Here is a 17,865-nt window from a genome sequence, read left to right on the forward strand (position 1 = left end):
AGCATCATTAAATTTACACCGTGTCGCCTATAACTGAAGTCAGATTGCTCCAGATATACCATCTAAATTTGGTGAAGGTCTGTCTAGCTGTTTTTGTATGATAGAATAGCAGAAAGTGAAGTCGCTCAGTCGTGTCCGACTCTTTGCGACCCCATGAACTGGGGCCTACCAGGCTTCTCCATCCATGGGATTTTCCAGGCAAGGATACTGGAGAGGGTTGCCATTTCCTTCTCCAGGAGATCTTCCCGACCCAGGGATTGAACCCGGGTCTCCCTCATTGTAGGCAGACGGATAGCAGAAACTGTATTTTAACTATATAAATTTAGATTGTTGCAGTTGATACATTTCTTTGGTTTTTAATGGTAGTTTGCTCTTAAATCTATATCTAAATGGATTTGGTGTTTACTAAGAATTCCTTTTCCTATAAATGCCGTTCAGTTCAGTTCAGTCACTGAGTCGTGTCCAGCTCTTTGCAACCCCATAGGCGGCAGCATGCCAGACTTCCCTGTTCATCACCAACTCCCAGACCTTGCTCAAACTCAAATCCATTCAGTCGGTGATGCCATCCAACCACCTCATCCTCTGTCGTCTCCTTCTCCTCATGCCTTCAGTTTTTTCCAGCGCCAGGGTCTTTTCTAAGGAGTCAGTTCTTCACATCAGGTGGCCAATGTATTGGAGCTTCAATTTCAGCATCAGTCTTTCCAGTGAATATTCAGGAATGATTTTCTTTAGGATTGACTGATTTCATCTCCTTGCTGTTCAAGGGACTCTCAAGAGTCTTCTCCAACACCACAGTTCAAAACCACCAATTCTTCAGTGCTCAGCCTTTTTATGGTCCAACTCTCACATCCATACATGACTACTGGAAAAACCATAGCTTTGACTAGATGGACCTTTGTCAGCAAAGTAAGGTCTTTGCTCTTTAATATGCTGTCTAGGTTTGTTCTGATAGCTTTTCTTCCAAGGAGCAAGTGTCTTTTCATTTCATGGCTGCAGTCACCATCTGCAGTGATTTGGAAGCCCAAGAAAATAAAGTCTGTCACCGTTTCCATGGTTTCCCCATCTATTTGCCATGAAGTGGTGGGACCGGATGCCGTGATCCTAGTTTTCTGAATGTCGAGTTTTAAGCCAACTTTTTCATTCTTCTCTCACTTTCATCAGGAGGCTCTTTAGTTCTTCACTTTCTGCCATAAGAGTGGTATCATCTGCATATCTGAGGTTGTTGATATTTCTCCCAGCAATCTTGATTCCAGCTTGTGCTTCATCCAGTCTAGCATTTCTCATGATGTATTCTGCATATAAGTTAAATAAACAGGGTGACAATATACAGCCTTGACATACTCCTTTCCTGATTTGGAACCAGTTTGTTGTTCCATGTCCAGTTTTAACTATTGCTTCTTGACCTGAATACAGATTTCTCAGGAGGCAGGTCGCATGGTCTGGTATTCCCATCTCTTTAAGAATTTTCCAGTTTGTTGTGATCCACACAGTCAAAGGCTTTAGCATAGTCAGTGAAGCAGAAGTAGATATTCTGCTGGAATTCTCTGCTTTTTCTATGATCCAACGGATGTTGGCAATTTGGTCTCTGTTTCCTCTGCCTTTTCTAAATCCAGCGTTCACATCTGAAAGTTCTCAGTTCATGTACTGTTGATGCTTAGCTTGATGAATTTTGAGCATTACTTTGCTGGCGTGTGAAATGAGTGCATTTGTACAGTAGTTTGAACATTCTTTGGGATTGCCTTTCTTTGGGATTGGAATGAAAACTGACCTTTTCCAGTGCTGTGGCCCCTGCTGAGTTTTCCAAATTTGCTGGCATATTGTGTGCAGCACTTTCACAGCATCACCTTTTAGGATTTGAAATAGCTCAACTGGAATTCCATCACCTTCCCTAGCTTTGTTCATCGTGATATTTCCTAAGTCCCATTTGACTTCGCACTCCAAGATGTCTGGTCTGGCTCTAGGTGAGTGATCACACTGTCGTGGTTATCTGGGTCATTAAGATCTTTTTTGTATAGTTCTTCTGTGTATTCTTGCCACCTCTTGTTAATATCTTTTGCTTCCCTTAGGTCCATACCATTTCTGTCCTTGATAAATCAATAAATCCCATTATATCAATAAGTCCCATTATTGATTTCTTTACTTTGGATATTGTCTTATTTGGATTTTGTCAAGCATCTTTGTCCCTAGTTTTTTTAAAAATCCATTAAAATAAGTGAGATTATGATATCTGTGCAGTGAAAGTCATTCAGTCGTATCTGACTTTTTGTGCCCGCATGGACTATACAGTCCATGGAATTCTCCAGGCTGGAATACTGGAGTGGGTAGCCTTTCCCTTCTCCAGAGGATCTTTACAACTCAGGGATCGAACCCAGGTCTCCCACATTGTGGGTGGATTCTTTTCTAGCTGAGCCACAAGGGAAGCCCTATCTGTGCAGCACAGTGCACAAATAAGTGAGAAATTTGAACTTCACAAAAGTGAACACATGCATTTAAATGTCCCGTAAATCAAGATGTGGATCATTCATTAAAATCTCTCTCAGCCATGTACCCCTTCCTTAAGAATTACCAACATTATGACTTCTAACACTGTGAATTCATTTTGCTATTTTAAAAAACCTAGCAGTAGCACCGTATGTTTTGTACACTTTTGAGTCTTTGATTCATTTGTATTTCAAATTTCTGTGCTGTTGCGAGTAGCAGAAGTCCTTCTGGTTTCTGCTCCCGTGTGGTCCTGCGTTACATGACTGTATGATGGTTCATTTGTCTCTTCTGCTGTTCATGGGTGTGTGCGTTGTTTCCATAGTTTGCAATTATACTGGTAAAAACACTCCTAAATTCTTTTAGGAAACATATAATCTATTCACGTTGGGTGCGTACATAGTAGAGTTACCAGGGCGTAGGGCTATGTATACTTAGTAGCTTTAGCAGATCCTGCCAGGGCTCTGTCCACTCTGCTCTGCCACCAGCAGTTTGGGAGGGTCTCAGATGCTCACTGACACTAGTAATTGCATTATGTTAATTTTATCTACTTTGGTAGATGTTCACTAGTATTTCTTTATGGTTTTAATTTAATATCCTTGGGAATGTTGATTTTGAACACCTTTTCATGTGCACATCAGTCTTGTTAACCTTTTTTTTGTGAAGTGCATTTCAGGTCCATTAAAATATGTCTGGGTTGTCTGCTTTTCTTTGATTTTCTGAGTTAAGTACTTTGTATATACACAATATATATGTATTGCACATTTTTTTACAGGCTGTGGTTTTTCTTTTCACTCTCTTAATATCTCTTAACATCTTTTGATGAACAGACATTCTTAACTTTAATGAAGCCTAATTTATCAGGGGTTTTTTTTGTGTGCACATTTGTTTATGGCTAGTGCTTTGTGTATTCTAGTCTAGAAAGATTTTGTTTACTTCACAATCATTATTTTGTCAAGAAATTTTATTTTGTCTTTTTTGCTTAGGTCCGTAATTTAACAAAATTTGATTTTGTGAATTCTGTGGATTGGTGTTTGTTTACCCTCTGGTTGTCTAGCTGATCTGAACCGTTTGCTGAGAAGGTCAGCATGTCCCTAGAGCGGGAAGCTGGTGCTCCGGTGGCCACGTGTTTGAGTCTGCGCCTCGAGGCTCTGTTCTCGGCCTCTGGCCTGCTCTTCTGCCTGTATCGGTGCCACACTGCTTGGACTGCTGCTTCATGGTAGTGTTTGATTGTTAACTTCTGCAGCTTTGTTCTTCTTTGACATTGTCTTTCTATTTTGGGCCCTTTGACTGTACCTATAAATTTTACTAATTTCCACAAAAATACTTCTGGGACTTTGATTGAAATTGCATTGACTTTTGGGAAAAACTGACATCTTCACAATATTCTTTTCTGTTCCATGAATATGGTATACCTCTATACTAATTTAGGTGTTCTTCCACTTACCTCAGTGGTGTTTGTAGTTGCATCTGACTGTGTAGAGAATATACGCATCTTCCGTGTCTAACTGCTTACTTAATTCTTGGTCTGTTTCTTTTGCATCATCTCTAATCATCCCAGGCTTTTCTTCATGTCATTTAGTTGTCGGCTCTGTGGTTTTTGAAATTTCTAATATACTTACAAATTCTATAATGATTATTTTTCTGCTTATTAGCTATCTGGTTTCCTTGTTATTTCTTTTTTTTTTTTTTTAATTTTCATTTCTCATTTCTTTAATCATTAAAATCTTTTTTTAAGCCTCTGGTTTACTTTATAGGTTTTCTTTTTGAGGGGAGGACTATGTTTTCTTTCGCAGTGGAGTCTCCAGCAATGTATTGCATGCTATGATCTGGGAGGGCACCGTACCACAGGTACCTCAGGTGATTCTAATGGAAATGAAAAGGCAGGAAGTGGCCTCCTTGACTGCATATTAAAATCACCTGGAAGCTTTTAAAAATTTCACTGCCTGGCTTACACCCCAGACCACTTAAACCAAAAGCTATGGGAGTGGACCTAGGCCTCAGGAATTTTAGGTGATTATCTTGTGCAGGCATAGCTGAGAACCACTGCCAACCAAAATTTGAGTATCTTAGTAGCTTCCGTGTGGAAAGCATTCCTTTTGCAAATAGACAAAGCAGATATTGGGCATTTAAGTCTAAAAGACTTTAAATAATAGCACTTATCAGCCTCATGACCAGTTTGTATTCATAGACAGTTATTCATACATGCCATGTTTTGATTTTTATGGAAGAGATAGAAAAGCAAATTTGGCATCATATAACTGCTTTGAATGGTATGTAGGGGGATTTATTTTTGGACGTAATAAACAGATATGCTTATAAGATATGTTCAAAACTTAGATCTCAAAAGACAGTATTAGACCAAGATTCCATTTTTCTGTGATATCATGATTAGTTTTTAGTAATTATATTAAACATTTGTGTGAATTTATTTTTAATAAGGGATGAGTTTTTTACGTTATCTTTCTGTGGAAATAATAATATTGTCTATCGTGCTCATATGATTGTTGTGTGGATTAAATGAGATTTAGAAATTGCTTAGAACAATGCTGAACACATGATAAATTAATCAGTAAATGTTAACTGCAACATTAATGCTGTTGTTTCACTGACTACATTTTCTCAAGTCTTTCTGGTGTCTATATGTCAAGAAAATAAAGATTAAATGAAATAATTTTTATTTGAATCATTCAACACCTTTTGAACTAAGATCATATATCATTAAAGTTCAGTTTATGCAATTAAGTATATCGGGCAGATGAAGACTGGCTTACATTGACTTGGTGAGTATGTGTGTTCAAGTTGATTGTTTGGAATAGTAAATGATGGGGAATGGGTAGAAGTTGATTTTGCAACAAAGACAAGATGATAATAGCTGTGAAATAAAGGTTCCAAAATGGAGCTCCATAACTCACTCATATTAAAAATGGTTAAATTAATGAGTTTAAAGTTAACTTTCTTCCCTAAAGCTGTTGATTGATACTAAAGGACCTAGGCAGTTGATATAAAGCAGAGGACTTCTGATGTCAGAGGATTCTGTATTCACCCATGTTTAGGGATTAGAAATGTTGTGGCATAGATGTATTGGGGGGAGGTCAGGCAGTCTGTTTTTAATTGGAACGCTAATGCAGCCTGGTTTATCATTAAGAAACTTGTTCATGAATGCCTTGAGAGTGTTTAATTCCCCACCAGTACATACAGAGTGTTTGGTTTTCATTGAAATATGTATTTTTATAAATATTGGCCTCTTTAGTTTGCAATATTACAGCTTCAGAGTCTTGTGCTTTTAATTCTTAGTTTGAAATTTACCCAGGGGACTTGAGAGTGCTCAGTGCTGGTTATATCAACCTTGGGTCTCCTTTGAACATTTATGTAGTACTCTGTAGTCTGTCAGTACTTTTACGTTATTTTGCATATATTTTACAGCACTGATATGAGATATATCTGCTTACAGATGATGAAAGTGAAAATCAGAAGTTAGATGAATTGTCCAGAACCATATAACCTTTAATTATTATTATTATTATGCATTTATATAGTTTTTTTCCTCATAGGAACTCAAGGCACTTGAAAATCTCCTAGTGGTTTTAGATATAAAATATTAAAGACAATTAAAGCATAACTAGCTATGCATTTGCCTCTCCCTGTGAGTTGCCCTTGAAACACCGTGACTTTGCTGGAGGTTTTGACATTAATGGTACAGGTCATGGAAGCCTCAGGTCATATTAATTCCAGTACAGAAGAGAGTACTGTCATGCGTTCGTCTTTAGACCTTTGCTTGTTGGATGTCTGGATACAACTCTCAGTTGTTAAGTGATCACAGGTTTGATCATATTTGTGGTGGTTGGGACGTGAGTGAAGATAGAGTCTCAAAAAGACATTGTTGCCAGCACTGTAGAAGGTGGATTTACTGTCTCCCAAAGTGCTTATATTGGGAGATCTTGCCAGGCTGTGATTGCCGTTATTACTTGATGAGAGTAAGTTCTCAGTCATGTAATATTCCTGAAGATCACGTGATCAGATTCAGCTTGTTTTTCAGCTCGTTATCTGCTCAGTGGCTCAGTATTTTTCCTAGAAGCATGGATGACAGTAGGTCCCTAAAGCAGCTTGTTTCTAGGTCTTCAGAAGTAACACACATTTGCTCCAGATAAGCAAGTGGACGTTTATGCCTACTTTGTGAAAGTGATTTTTGCGAAAAAATGTGTTGCACGTGTGTTTGCCATCTAGATGCAAAGTTTTCACTTGTTTATTTATTTTGACAGAGTTTACAGATGCATTGGTTTTATTTGCTAACTCATGAGTTAGCAATGATCTTTGCTGCACCATTTTCATATAATTACAGGCAGTGCTTCATTCTTCTTGGCATAAGAAGTGTGGTAGCTTGAACTGGTGAAGGATGTAGATATTCCACCTTTTGTTAGCCATCTAAAAAAAATCAGGGTTTGACCATGTGGTGTTGCCTGTGTCATTTTACCAATGGATTAATACTTTCCAGAGTGAAATTCTATATATGTGGGATTACATTGGACTCATTTACGGGACTCTGAAATGACTTTTCTTATCAATGAAAGTGTTAGTTGCTTAGTCGTGTCTGATTCTTTGTGACCCCATGAACTGTAGCCCACCAGGCTCCTCTGTCTGGGGATTCTCCAGGCAAGGATACTAAAATGGGTTGCCATGCCTGCCTTCCAGGGGATCTTCCCAACCCAGATATCAAACCCAGGTCTCCCACATTGCAGTAGATTCTTTACCATCTGAGCCACCAGGGAAGCCCAAGAATATTGGAATGGGTAGCCTGTCCCTTCTCCAGGGGGTCTTCCCAACCCAGGAATCAAACTGGGATCTCCTGCATTGTAGGTGGATTCTTTACCAGCTCAGCTACCAGGGAAGCCGGGCATGTAGTAGGTGCCTAGAAAATACATGATGGGGTTCCTGCCTGTTTTCCAGTAGAATCAGGGTTACCGTGGAAGGAAATTATAGCACGTGTTATACTTATCACAGCCTTTAACACAGAAACTCATTTAAAATAATAAATCACTTTGATGTATTATAACATTTAGACCATTCTTTAAATTCATTTGCCCTTCACTTAAGTCACTGACTCATTTCCTAACCCACCTCCCATCTTTTCATCTCTTCTCTTTTCCGTTATGTCTGATCTTTTCCTACTTTTTCTCGAAACATTTCTGCAACTACTTAATGTCCATTTACATGGTTTTTGAGGGGCTTGCGTTGTCAGCTCTTTGCTTTTATTGCAGTGGTGGACTAGTTGCTCAGCAGGTGCGCAGACCCCTGGATACTTGCGCACGTGTAACATGCATAATGGCAGGTGCTCTTGCCCCCAGGAGGGTCCAGGCTGGGAGAGCAGCGTGGGCAGCGGCTGGTCAGGGACACACGAATGTAAGTGCTCGCTGGCTCTCCAGGAAGGGGGCTGTTACAGTGAAAGCACCGCCACTGGCAACCATCACGTCAGTCTAAGAAGTCCTGTGGAAGAAAGTTCTGATAAGAACCACGAGCTCTGAGTCCTCCTGGTCTCAGCCCCACCAGATCAAAACACAGAACAGGTTCTCCCAGCTTTCTTTTGTCCCAGCCTTAGTTTTTTCTGCCTAGATAGTGAAGTTTAACGAAGATCCACTGGTTTTATAAATATTTTGGTGTAGCACATAGGTTTCTTTACGGTCATAGAAGATACATTCTGTCTTTTTCCTTTTAGTTACCACTAGTGACAAATATTCTATTTCTGGCTACTATTAAGGAATATAATAGTAATTTGTAAAGTGTCTACATTTGCCTGATGATTTCAGTGGGCTTCATCAAAGAAGTCCAATAAGATTAACTGTGTGTTGCAATGTCATGTTTGTGTATAGAGTTCTTTGACACATGTGCAATACCAAACATTTAAACATTTTAAGCTGGGCATTCTAAGTTTATATAATAAACACTTTTTTAAAATATGGTTTCCTGTGAGGAAGGGAGGGAACAGAACAGAGGGAACAGTAATTTTTAAAAAATTGTTTCTATTTGATTGCACTGTGTCTTCATCGCAGTGCATGGACTTTCTCTAGTTGCAGCGAGCAGGGACTACTCTCTAGTTGTGATGCACTGGCTTCTCATTGTCATGGCTTCTCTTGTTGCAGAGCGCAGTCTGTAGGCATGCGATTTTAGTAGTTGCAGCAGATGGGCTCAGTAGTTGTGGCTTGCAGGCCCTAGAGCACGGACTCGGTAGTTGTGGCACGTGGCCTTAGTTGCTCTGCAGCATGTGGAATCTTCCCCAACCAGGGATCAAACCCATGTCCCCAGCATTGGCAGGTGGATTCTTATCTACTGTACCACCAGGGAAGTCCCATATAATAAACATTTACGACTTTTGTAATAAGAGGGGGGAACCCAACAACAGTCCTTGAGCACGCATCTCCTTTGCTGTAACCATGAATCTGATTGGCTTCTCTTAGATGCTGCTGAAAGTATTTAGAGGTGATCTTTGGATGTTTGAGTTGGGGTGCAAAGAATTGGTCCTTGGTTTTTGTCTCTGAAGACTTTTCTTCTCTTTTCCCTTAAAACAGCTTTAAGTCTGTAACTGGTCTCCATTCATTTAGACTGTTAGTAAGTTATCAGTTCAATGCATCTAGCTGATTTGTCTTCCTGTTTTTAAATTAGAGGTGAGAAGCTGCTAATTAACTAAGTTTTAGCCTAGCATATCAAGGCACTTCAGAAATACAATGTGTAATGTATGCATTCATGCCCTTTGCAATAAACCTAATTTTTAAAAGATATTTTAGCCATACTGAATTAAAAGAAAGCTTTATCCTAAGTTTATGAATTACTCTTGCATGTCCTGCAATATTTTGGTTTTGAAAGGGACCTGTGAGACCTGATATGGAATATGTCAAAGTCAGAGCTCAGCACACTTTGTGAAGTTGCTTTCTGTTCACTGAGAACCAAATAATGCACTGTCTGAAGCCCAGGGTGCTGTCAGGTAACAAAGTGAAGCGTTCGGTGATATCAGGACAAAGAAGCTGGCAGCACACTGTTAGGAAGTTTACTCATTGCCTTGTAGAATGAGTAATATACTTAGATATTCTCTAACGTGAAGGTTGTTGCTGCATTAATTGGTCTTAGTCTGTAGACCGTTGGCCCTTCCCATCCTCACTTTATGCATTGTCAGAAGAGTTGGGCATGAGACGTCCACCTGGAGTGTGGATTCATGAAGTTCAGCGCTTTCCCCAGTGCGTCCTGCTCAGACACAGGTGTTTCTTTTGTTGGTTGAATACTGTCTGATTTTCATCCCTCTGTGATTTACCTGCATGGGGATAAAGAAAGCTCCTACTTATTAAATAAGCTTGAAAACAAGATGAATGCACTGGGTTCTTGGGTAGAACGTATTGGATAGCTCCCTTTATAATGAGCATTTAAAAATCTGCCCTCCTAAAACTGGAAAATGCATTCTCTCCCGTATGGAAAGCAACATAGTACTGAAATATTCCTCCTTAATTTTGGTCCGAACGAACAAAAGTGTCTGTGTTTATTCCTGCCTAATGCATCACAAATCTGCTGACATGCTAACCTTGGAGTCTTGGCTGGCGTTAATCAGGCCTGTGCACCGGCAGGAGAGAGGTACCTAATGCACTCCATCAGTGCAGTTTGCATATGGAAGTTCTCACAGGGGAGCTGCCCTGTGCCAGCTGAGGGTTACCTGCCCACTGCAGTTATTGTATGTAATTATCGAACCAATCTGTTCAGCCCAGCAGGGTTTAGATGGTAATCATGAAGCAACACTTTGGAAAAGAAGGATGTAAGGCACTCTCCCCTTCTCTCATCAGTTATATGAAGTTACAGCCATTCTTCCAGCAATTTTTGAGAAGCGATACCTCCATATACAAATCTGCTAAATGAATGACTTTGAAAGTTTCTTAAGGTTTAGTCAAGATATTCTTTTTATATTTGCGACGCATTTTCTTCAGGACCGTGGCGGGTATGTCTGAGTTCTCATCTTTCCACAGCCACCCTCAGCATGTTTTGGAACAGTGTGGTTAATTGTGATACATAGATAACAACACTTCTGACCACTGGGCGGTTTTAAGATGATGTCGTTTGAATAGAGTTTTCTTTCCCGTGTAGTTGTCTGTGGAACAGAACCCAAGGCTGCCATCAGGAAAAAGAACCGTGTCCTGTCAGCAGGCATTATATTCTTTCAGAGTGTGCACAGTATGGCCTAAAGCTGGGAAAATTCTTTTTTCAACAAAGTTTAGCTTAAAACTAATTGTTAGGAAAATATAAATGAGGACCTGTTGATATGTTGTGATCCAAGAAATTTGGGAGGTATCAGATGATTTTCTAAATGCTACAAACTTACTTTAGGAAGCTGAGAGAAGCTCTGAGTTCTGATGTGGATTTCAACACATTTATATTTGAGACTACATGGGATAAAGCTGTGTGAAAAATACAGTTTTCAGTTCGTTACTAATGTCCTTCTATAGGTATACCTACATACAGAGATGTTACGAATTTTAGGGAGGGGATGTGTATATATATATATATATGATTGGAGAAGGAAATGGCAACCCACTCCAGTATTCTTTCCTGGAAAATCCCATGGGCAGAGGAGCCTGGTGGGCTACAGTTCGTGAGGTCACAGAAGAATCAGACGTGACTTAGTGGCTAAATAATAAAAAATGTATATAATTATGACTGATTCATGTTGATGTGCAACAGAGACCACCACAACATTGTAATTTTCCTCCATTTAGAAAAGATAACCAGATCACTTTCTGTATACCTGAAACTAACACAATATTGTAACTTAACTGTATTTCAATAAAAAATAAGATTAAGAAAGTAAAAAAAAGAATTTTAAAATGTTTTACACAGTATTGAACTAGTTAGAAACTATAGTTGTGATAGAAAGTAAGAAAAATAAGTTATATCAACATTTGGAAAGAATGGGTGGTGATAGAATGTAGGCATTAGCTCCTAAGTATTAATAACACTTGACTAGAAAAGTACATAGAAAACAGGAAAGGCCTGAGAGAGTATTAAAAAACCCAACCTGTTTCTGAGATTTTAGGAGCACTGTATACTTTTAAGATTCTTCCTTTACAGTAAGGTTTAAGGCCCTCTTAAACTTAAAAAAAAAAAACAAAAAAAAAAACACGTTTATTGGAAGTCCAACTTATAGGGTATAACCACTGATGCAATACATGGGCCAGGTGTATATTTTCCTATTAAAGTAGTTTACTCGCCCCTGATCCTGCACACACAATGTAAAATGGCGAAAGTAAGTATCATTGGCTTGAGCAAGTCGTGGTACCAAATTTGTAAAACACTTTGCTTTCAAAAAGGGTTTCTGTATAATCAGTCCAGGTGGCTAAAACATGACTTTCAATGATAAGTTACATGAAGCATAAAAAGGATATAGCAAATGTGCCCACTCCCAGGCTGACTGTATAGGTAAAGTTTCTCTTAACTGCATTTTCTCTCATCCCTTACCCCTTCCTTAGGCGACCCCCACCCACGAAGCTGTGTGTATTCTCCTGTATGTTTTGGCGCACCCAATCCTATATAGATACATCTATGCTAATATCTGGTAAGCTTGTATATTTATTTAACCATTATGCCACATTTCTTTTTCTTTCTTTTATTTTTTATATGTAAGAAGAGAAAGAAAGAAGCTGAGGAAAGTGTAGCATGTAATGTTGAAGATATGGAATGCTCGGATAAACAGACTGAAGAGGCTGCACAAACTCGTGAGTTGAATGGTCTATTAGTTCTTACGTAATAAACACAGATTTCTTCCCACTGAATAAAGGGTTAACTGTTTGGGTCATAACATTCCCACTGTATAATTTAAAAAGGTAAGAGAAGGTCTTACACACCATCTATCACATTGTCCCTTGTTCCTGCATTGTGTTATTTATTCTCATCATATTTCCAGTAATCCTGAAGTCGGGACCAGGAGTTGGTCTCATTTTGCAGATATGGAGCCCAAGACACAGAGCATTTACATGACCGAATGTTGAGAAAGGGGTACACGTGGAGACCAGAACACTTATTTCTCTGGCTGCTGTCTGTCCGTCTCCCCACCCTTAACCACAGAACTCTGGGCTTGAAGGGGCATGTCAGGTCAGGTGGTTAGTACATGACTTACTACAGAGTCTGCCAACTCTTCTGTCAACAAGTTGGGCTGCAAGGAATTAAAGCCTCGAATCATCGCTTTGCCGAGCTCTTGGAGCAGGAAGCAAGGTATACAGTCGTTTCTTCAGTGGCTCCTACGCTGGTGCTGAGAGCACTGCGAGCAGGGCTTCCGGAAGTGAACTTGCTTAGCAAGGGGCATCTGCAAAGGGAGGACGAGGCTGGACTTGGGTCTGCTTAGTGAGTGACCAGCCTGTGGTGTGCGGGCACGCCTGTGGGGCTTAGAAAACAGGGGGATGTTCAGGGTTCATCAGAGGTGGTTTACTTGCCTCGCTGAGGAGAGGTTCAGAGCTGGCTACAGTACCATTCTTCACCCCCCCAATCTCTCTCCTCTCTCTCTGCCTTTTATTTATGAGTTTGTTGGCCCTGAAATGTTTCTGATTTCTGAAAGAAAAGGCTTATTTTGGGGAAAAATGTCATCAGAGTGTCGGTGCCCTGTAGAGCCAGGCCAGTGCTGTATTTTTCCTTCCCTTTGACAAGCAGCCCTGGTGCATGTTTGTGGAAGGCAAAAATTGACTTTGAGAGAGAATCACCTTCACCCTGATTTTACGATCATTTTCTTCACTGTACATTATGGATAGTTCGTCCTTAGGCTTTTCTGAACTTACCCAAGAGAATTCTTGAGACATCCGAAGAGGGAGTGTATGACATCACTCTGGAAGCTAAAGGCTTTGGAACAGTGCTGCTCACTTTGCTGCTGCCGTCTTCCATTCCCTCCTGTTTTTGTTTCCCCCCTCCTCCCCTGTCTTCTTCATTGTGTTACTAGGAAGTGAGGAGTCCCGAGGAGCAATACATGGAAGCATGTCTCAGCCAGAGGCTAGTGGCAACAGCTGTGATGGTGACTGGGAGCCAAATTAAGGAGCATTTATAACCATCGAGCAATATTTTTACCTAAAGAAATCCTTTACATTTAAAACAGGCAATTTTAGTTTAGGAGAGGGCCTACGTTGTTACAGTAAGGTTGATACCCATGTAGACCGAAGCCAGTTCCCAGCTGTGCCTGGGGAAGCCTCCTGCCTCCCTTCATGCCTGAGGGTCGTTTGTTCCCTGAACTTTGCTTAATGAGCATCTGAGATATTTGTTTTGTTGCTGATTTTCAGTTTGACTGTAATTATGAAAAGTGTTTTTTATACCTAAAATTTTAATTTAAGATCCTTATACTGATGGCTTTTTACTGTAAAAAAATATATTAGTATCTTTGTTTTATTTATTAATGACAAAAGAGAACAGACTCCATAACTAATTTAAGAACAATTCAGATTTTTTTTGATGTTAAAAAAGTGAAGATAATGGATTCTCTTTTATTCATATAAACTCTGAATTGCTTTAATTAAATGTTGTTATTTTCCCATTGTAATTCTTTTTCTCCATTAAAATATAAGGCTGGTTAAGGTATTTTGCTATCTAAATATTCATAAATGAGAGAAATTTTACCTGAGATAGTAAAATGTTCTTGCTTCTTGCAAAGAAAAAAAACCATCCAGGGGTTCATGAAAATGTATGTATTTGTATTCATCAATTTAAAGTAACTTGAAGGAGAAGGCACATTATTACATTTGAATTTTTTAAAGAAATACATAATACGATTCAGTGAATTCTGTGTTTCTAGAGCTTTAAGATTTTGTGTCAGAAACATGTTTCAAGAATGGTTACCTCTAACAGCTGCTTTAGAAATGTCAGTTTCTTCATTAACAATTTTATTTTCAAACACAATTTATGGTTTACAATATGGTAAGAGATTTTTCTCACTGTGTGATCTTTCAGAATGCTGTGCCTAGCAAAATGGGAGCAACTTTCCTTTAATATCTATTTAGACCATTTTAAAAATGTGTATAATTTTCTTGATACACCTAAACTCATTTTGACTAGCTGGGGGTCTATTGTGTAAGAACACTTTCTGAAAGCTTTCAAAATGTGTATTGTGTAGGTTTTCTTGAAGAAAGAGAGGGGGTGACGGGGTGGTTTTCAGGAAGAACAGAGGCCTCTAATCCTTTTATTTTTATGCAAGGCATAATTTTTACCAATTGAGGAAATTTGGTAATTTGCTGCAAGTAATTTTTTTCCCCCACAAAATGATAAACCTTTAAAAAACCACATGTATTCTGGCATTTCAAAACCATGCCAATATTTCAGAATTGCACTAAAAGTTAGTTAATATAGCCATGATATTTATGGCTAGTCTTCTTTGTCCCTACTGTTCATACACTAGACAGTACTCAACAGCCTACTCTTGGTGATGGTATTTTTGGAAGTACCTTGGATTTTGGACTATTCCTGAAGTTCTTTGAGGAAAGCATGACATGTTTACCCCTTGAAGAGTTAGGGTCTAGTAAAGGAAGAGATATTTCTAAGGCACCCTGCAAAGAAATTTCCCACTTCTTTTTTTCCTTCTGCATCATGAAGAGTATCCCAATCTTGTATGTTTTAGTTTTCAAATATTAAATTTTACACATTAGTCTTATGATTGGGCCTTTTACCCATAGTAAAATATTAAGAAAGTGAGTATATATTTTAAAGGGATTGGAGGAGAAATAGGTTTTTTCCTGCAACAGTCAGAATTATTAGGAAACATTTTGGATTGATACCTGTAGCAAGGTGTCTTAAGTTGCATAATACATATTATAGAATAAATTCCAGGTGGTGATGGCATTTTTAGTTGCAGTGAAAAACTTCAAATTGAATGGGGATAAGCAGCAGTGGTATTTAATCTAAGAGTAGAATGTCAAAATTAGGACATTAATGAGAAAGTAGTTATAATTGTTAACTCTAGTGTCCTTTGTAATGTGGCAGTAGATTCAGATTTTATTGAGAGGGAGATGTATTCCCTTTGACCTTGATTTTGTGGTATTCTATTATGCCAGTTTCAGACAACTACAGCGGTCTCTGTTTTCTATGCAAAATTAATTTCAAAGTTGTTATAGTAAAAAGCTAAAAATCTGCCATGGGATATTTTTAAAAGAAGCCTGTATCACAAAAATTGAAGAAAAACTCTTAAGCCCACCATAGTATGTAGGCTGAGCACTATGAGTGGTGGTGAAAGAAAAGGCATTTATATAAGATTGAAGTTTGCATGAATTGAAATGTATGGCAACTGAATAGAAACTAGAACCTGGAAAAATTAAAAAAAAAAAAAAAAAAAAACTGATCTTCCAATTAAGTACCTAAATAAACCTATAATCAGAGAGCCTTTAGAAACTGTGATCAGACATGTGTGGTAGATAGTTTGTCCTAGATTCAGAGGATGTTTTGTTCACTTCAGAAAAGAAGTATTGATCTCTTTGTTGTTCCGTGTGCTCATTGATCACTGTGGGCCCCTCGCCGCCCTCACCCCCACCCCGTCCCGCTGCTCTCTCCTGGCGGAAGGACGCCCGAGGCCTGGGAGGCACACTCCACCCGCCTGGCGGCTGCGATCGGGCGGGCCTCGTCCTGGCCTCTGCTGTGTGCTCTGCTGTGCTGAGGTGGAGGTGGCCTCGGGTGTGGGGGCAGAGTCTCCTTGGGGAGGCGGCTCCGCGTGCCCTGGGTAAAGAAGCGCTGGTTTCTCCCAGCCGAGGAGCTGTCCGGAGGCACGCAGGCCAGTGTCAGATGTGATGCTTTTCTAGAAGGCGACTGGGTTGGGATCTACTTAATCCCTAGTGGACAAGACTTCGCATTTCAGAGTAGCCCACTGCTCTCCTGCCTGAAGAGTAGAGGGAGCAGGCTTTAAAAAGCAACGCATCTAGGCAGAATTCCTGGCTTTTCATAATATGCAACTCAGTGCTTTCCCCCAAGGAACACCTGTCTCGTTGCTATAATTTATATTAGGAGTTAATGTTTTAAATTGTGCAATAAAAATTTGGGGGAGAAATAGTTCATGACCAGTGTAAATGGGGTATATTTTACCAATGGATGCATTCTCATATGACCTCAAAGTAGAAGGTGGACTTTGTTAGCATGTCTTTTGATGCACTGAAAAATGACACAATTTCCTGAGATTTTCAGGGTATTAAGTTATAAATTGGTGTGTGAATTTCATCTCCACAATTTATCGTAGTCAGTTAGATTTTAAATATTAGTAACTGTATATGGAAATACCTATATATCTGTTATTTTGCTTTTGTAAATTAATGATTAATGATTTAAGTCTCTTTGTTTTCTCTTCAAGGTTCAAAAACCAGAAAGAGGGTCCAGAAGTAAATACTGTGAACTGGCTTTTCTTTTCTTCCTTTCATTTGGTTTTCCTCCTTTCAATTTGACCTTTTCTTCTTTTTCTGTATTAAGTGTTTTATTTTCATGTGAGTCTTATGGAAATGGGGGTAACAATGAAGTACCTATGTGTTTGAAAAGCAGACTTTTTTTTATTAAATAAATACTTTATACAATTTATTAAAGCCTAATTTATAAAATTTAACAATTTTAAGGTTATACCCTTTAAGTTGTCCCATGCAGTTTGTTTGCACTTTTTAATTGTTGTATGTTTTCCAGAGTATAAATGTCTGACAGAAGCCTTACTTTTAAGGAAATACACAACTTAAAATAAAGGTCTTTTTTTGCTTGATACAAATACACAGTTTGTTGTGACCATAAGATTTTAGTTTGTATTGATTTTATTCAGTTTCGCAAGCATTTATTAATCACCTGCTATATGAAATGAGAGGTACAAAAAGAAGGGAAAGGATTATGGAAGAAAACAGTAAGTATATCAGTGAGAAATGAAATATGTATTTGAAAGATTACATGAGAGTTAGTTAAGTGTGCAAGCTGTATGATAAGAAAAGAGTTATCGCATGGTGGCATGATCAAAGATTTTATAGACTGGCTTCCTTTAAGGAAATACTGTCAAATATATACATATGACTTATTGTTCATTTATATGAGATTATTTTTCTTACAAGTTTTTTATTTTTTGTAGCGTTATATTTGTACAGAAAACCAAACACTTCAGAGTTTAAGTGATTAGAAATTTAAAAATGTGGACATTTTATAGTTGCATTAGAAATAAAGCTTGGAATTTAAACATAAACAATTTCAAGATTGGCTTCATTAGAGAAATTGAAATCGGATTGGATTTTCTAAGGGTGGTATGCCTTAATGACTTGTAACCTATACAGTGTTTTTAGATGGTCTTTTCTTTAAATTTTTAAGCACTTAATATGTATTCAGAATATAAATAGCACATTAAACTGGCAATTTCTCTTAGGACAAGGCTAAAGTAGGTATTAG

General features: G+C 38.7%; 1 protein-coding gene across 4 annotated transcripts in view; it reads left to right on the plus strand.

Annotated features, from left to right (window-relative positions):
* Positions 1 to 17,206, plus strand: part of VRK1 (VRK serine/threonine kinase 1) — a 77,924-nt gene extending 60,718 nt beyond the window's left edge. For 3 of the 4 annotated variants that reach the window (XM_061159390.1, XM_061159392.1, XM_061159391.1), the window contains 2 exons: positions 12,131 to 12,221; positions 16,808 to 17,206. In XM_061159390.1, the coding sequence (XP_061015373.1) occupies positions 12,131 to 12,221; positions 16,808 to 16,839 (123 nt within the window). In that variant the 3' untranslated portion in view covers positions 16,840 to 17,206. The remainder of the gene's footprint in view (positions 1 to 12,130; positions 12,222 to 16,807) is intronic. The other variant, XM_061159393.1, reaches the window with a different exon arrangement.
* The last annotated feature ends 659 nt before the right edge of the window (positions 17,207 to 17,865 follow it).

This window comes from Dama dama, chromosome 13 (genome assembly GCF_033118175.1).
Source record: "Dama dama isolate Ldn47 chromosome 13, ASM3311817v1, whole genome shotgun sequence".
Taxonomy (NCBI): domain Eukaryota; kingdom Metazoa; phylum Chordata; class Mammalia; order Artiodactyla; family Cervidae; genus Dama; species Dama dama.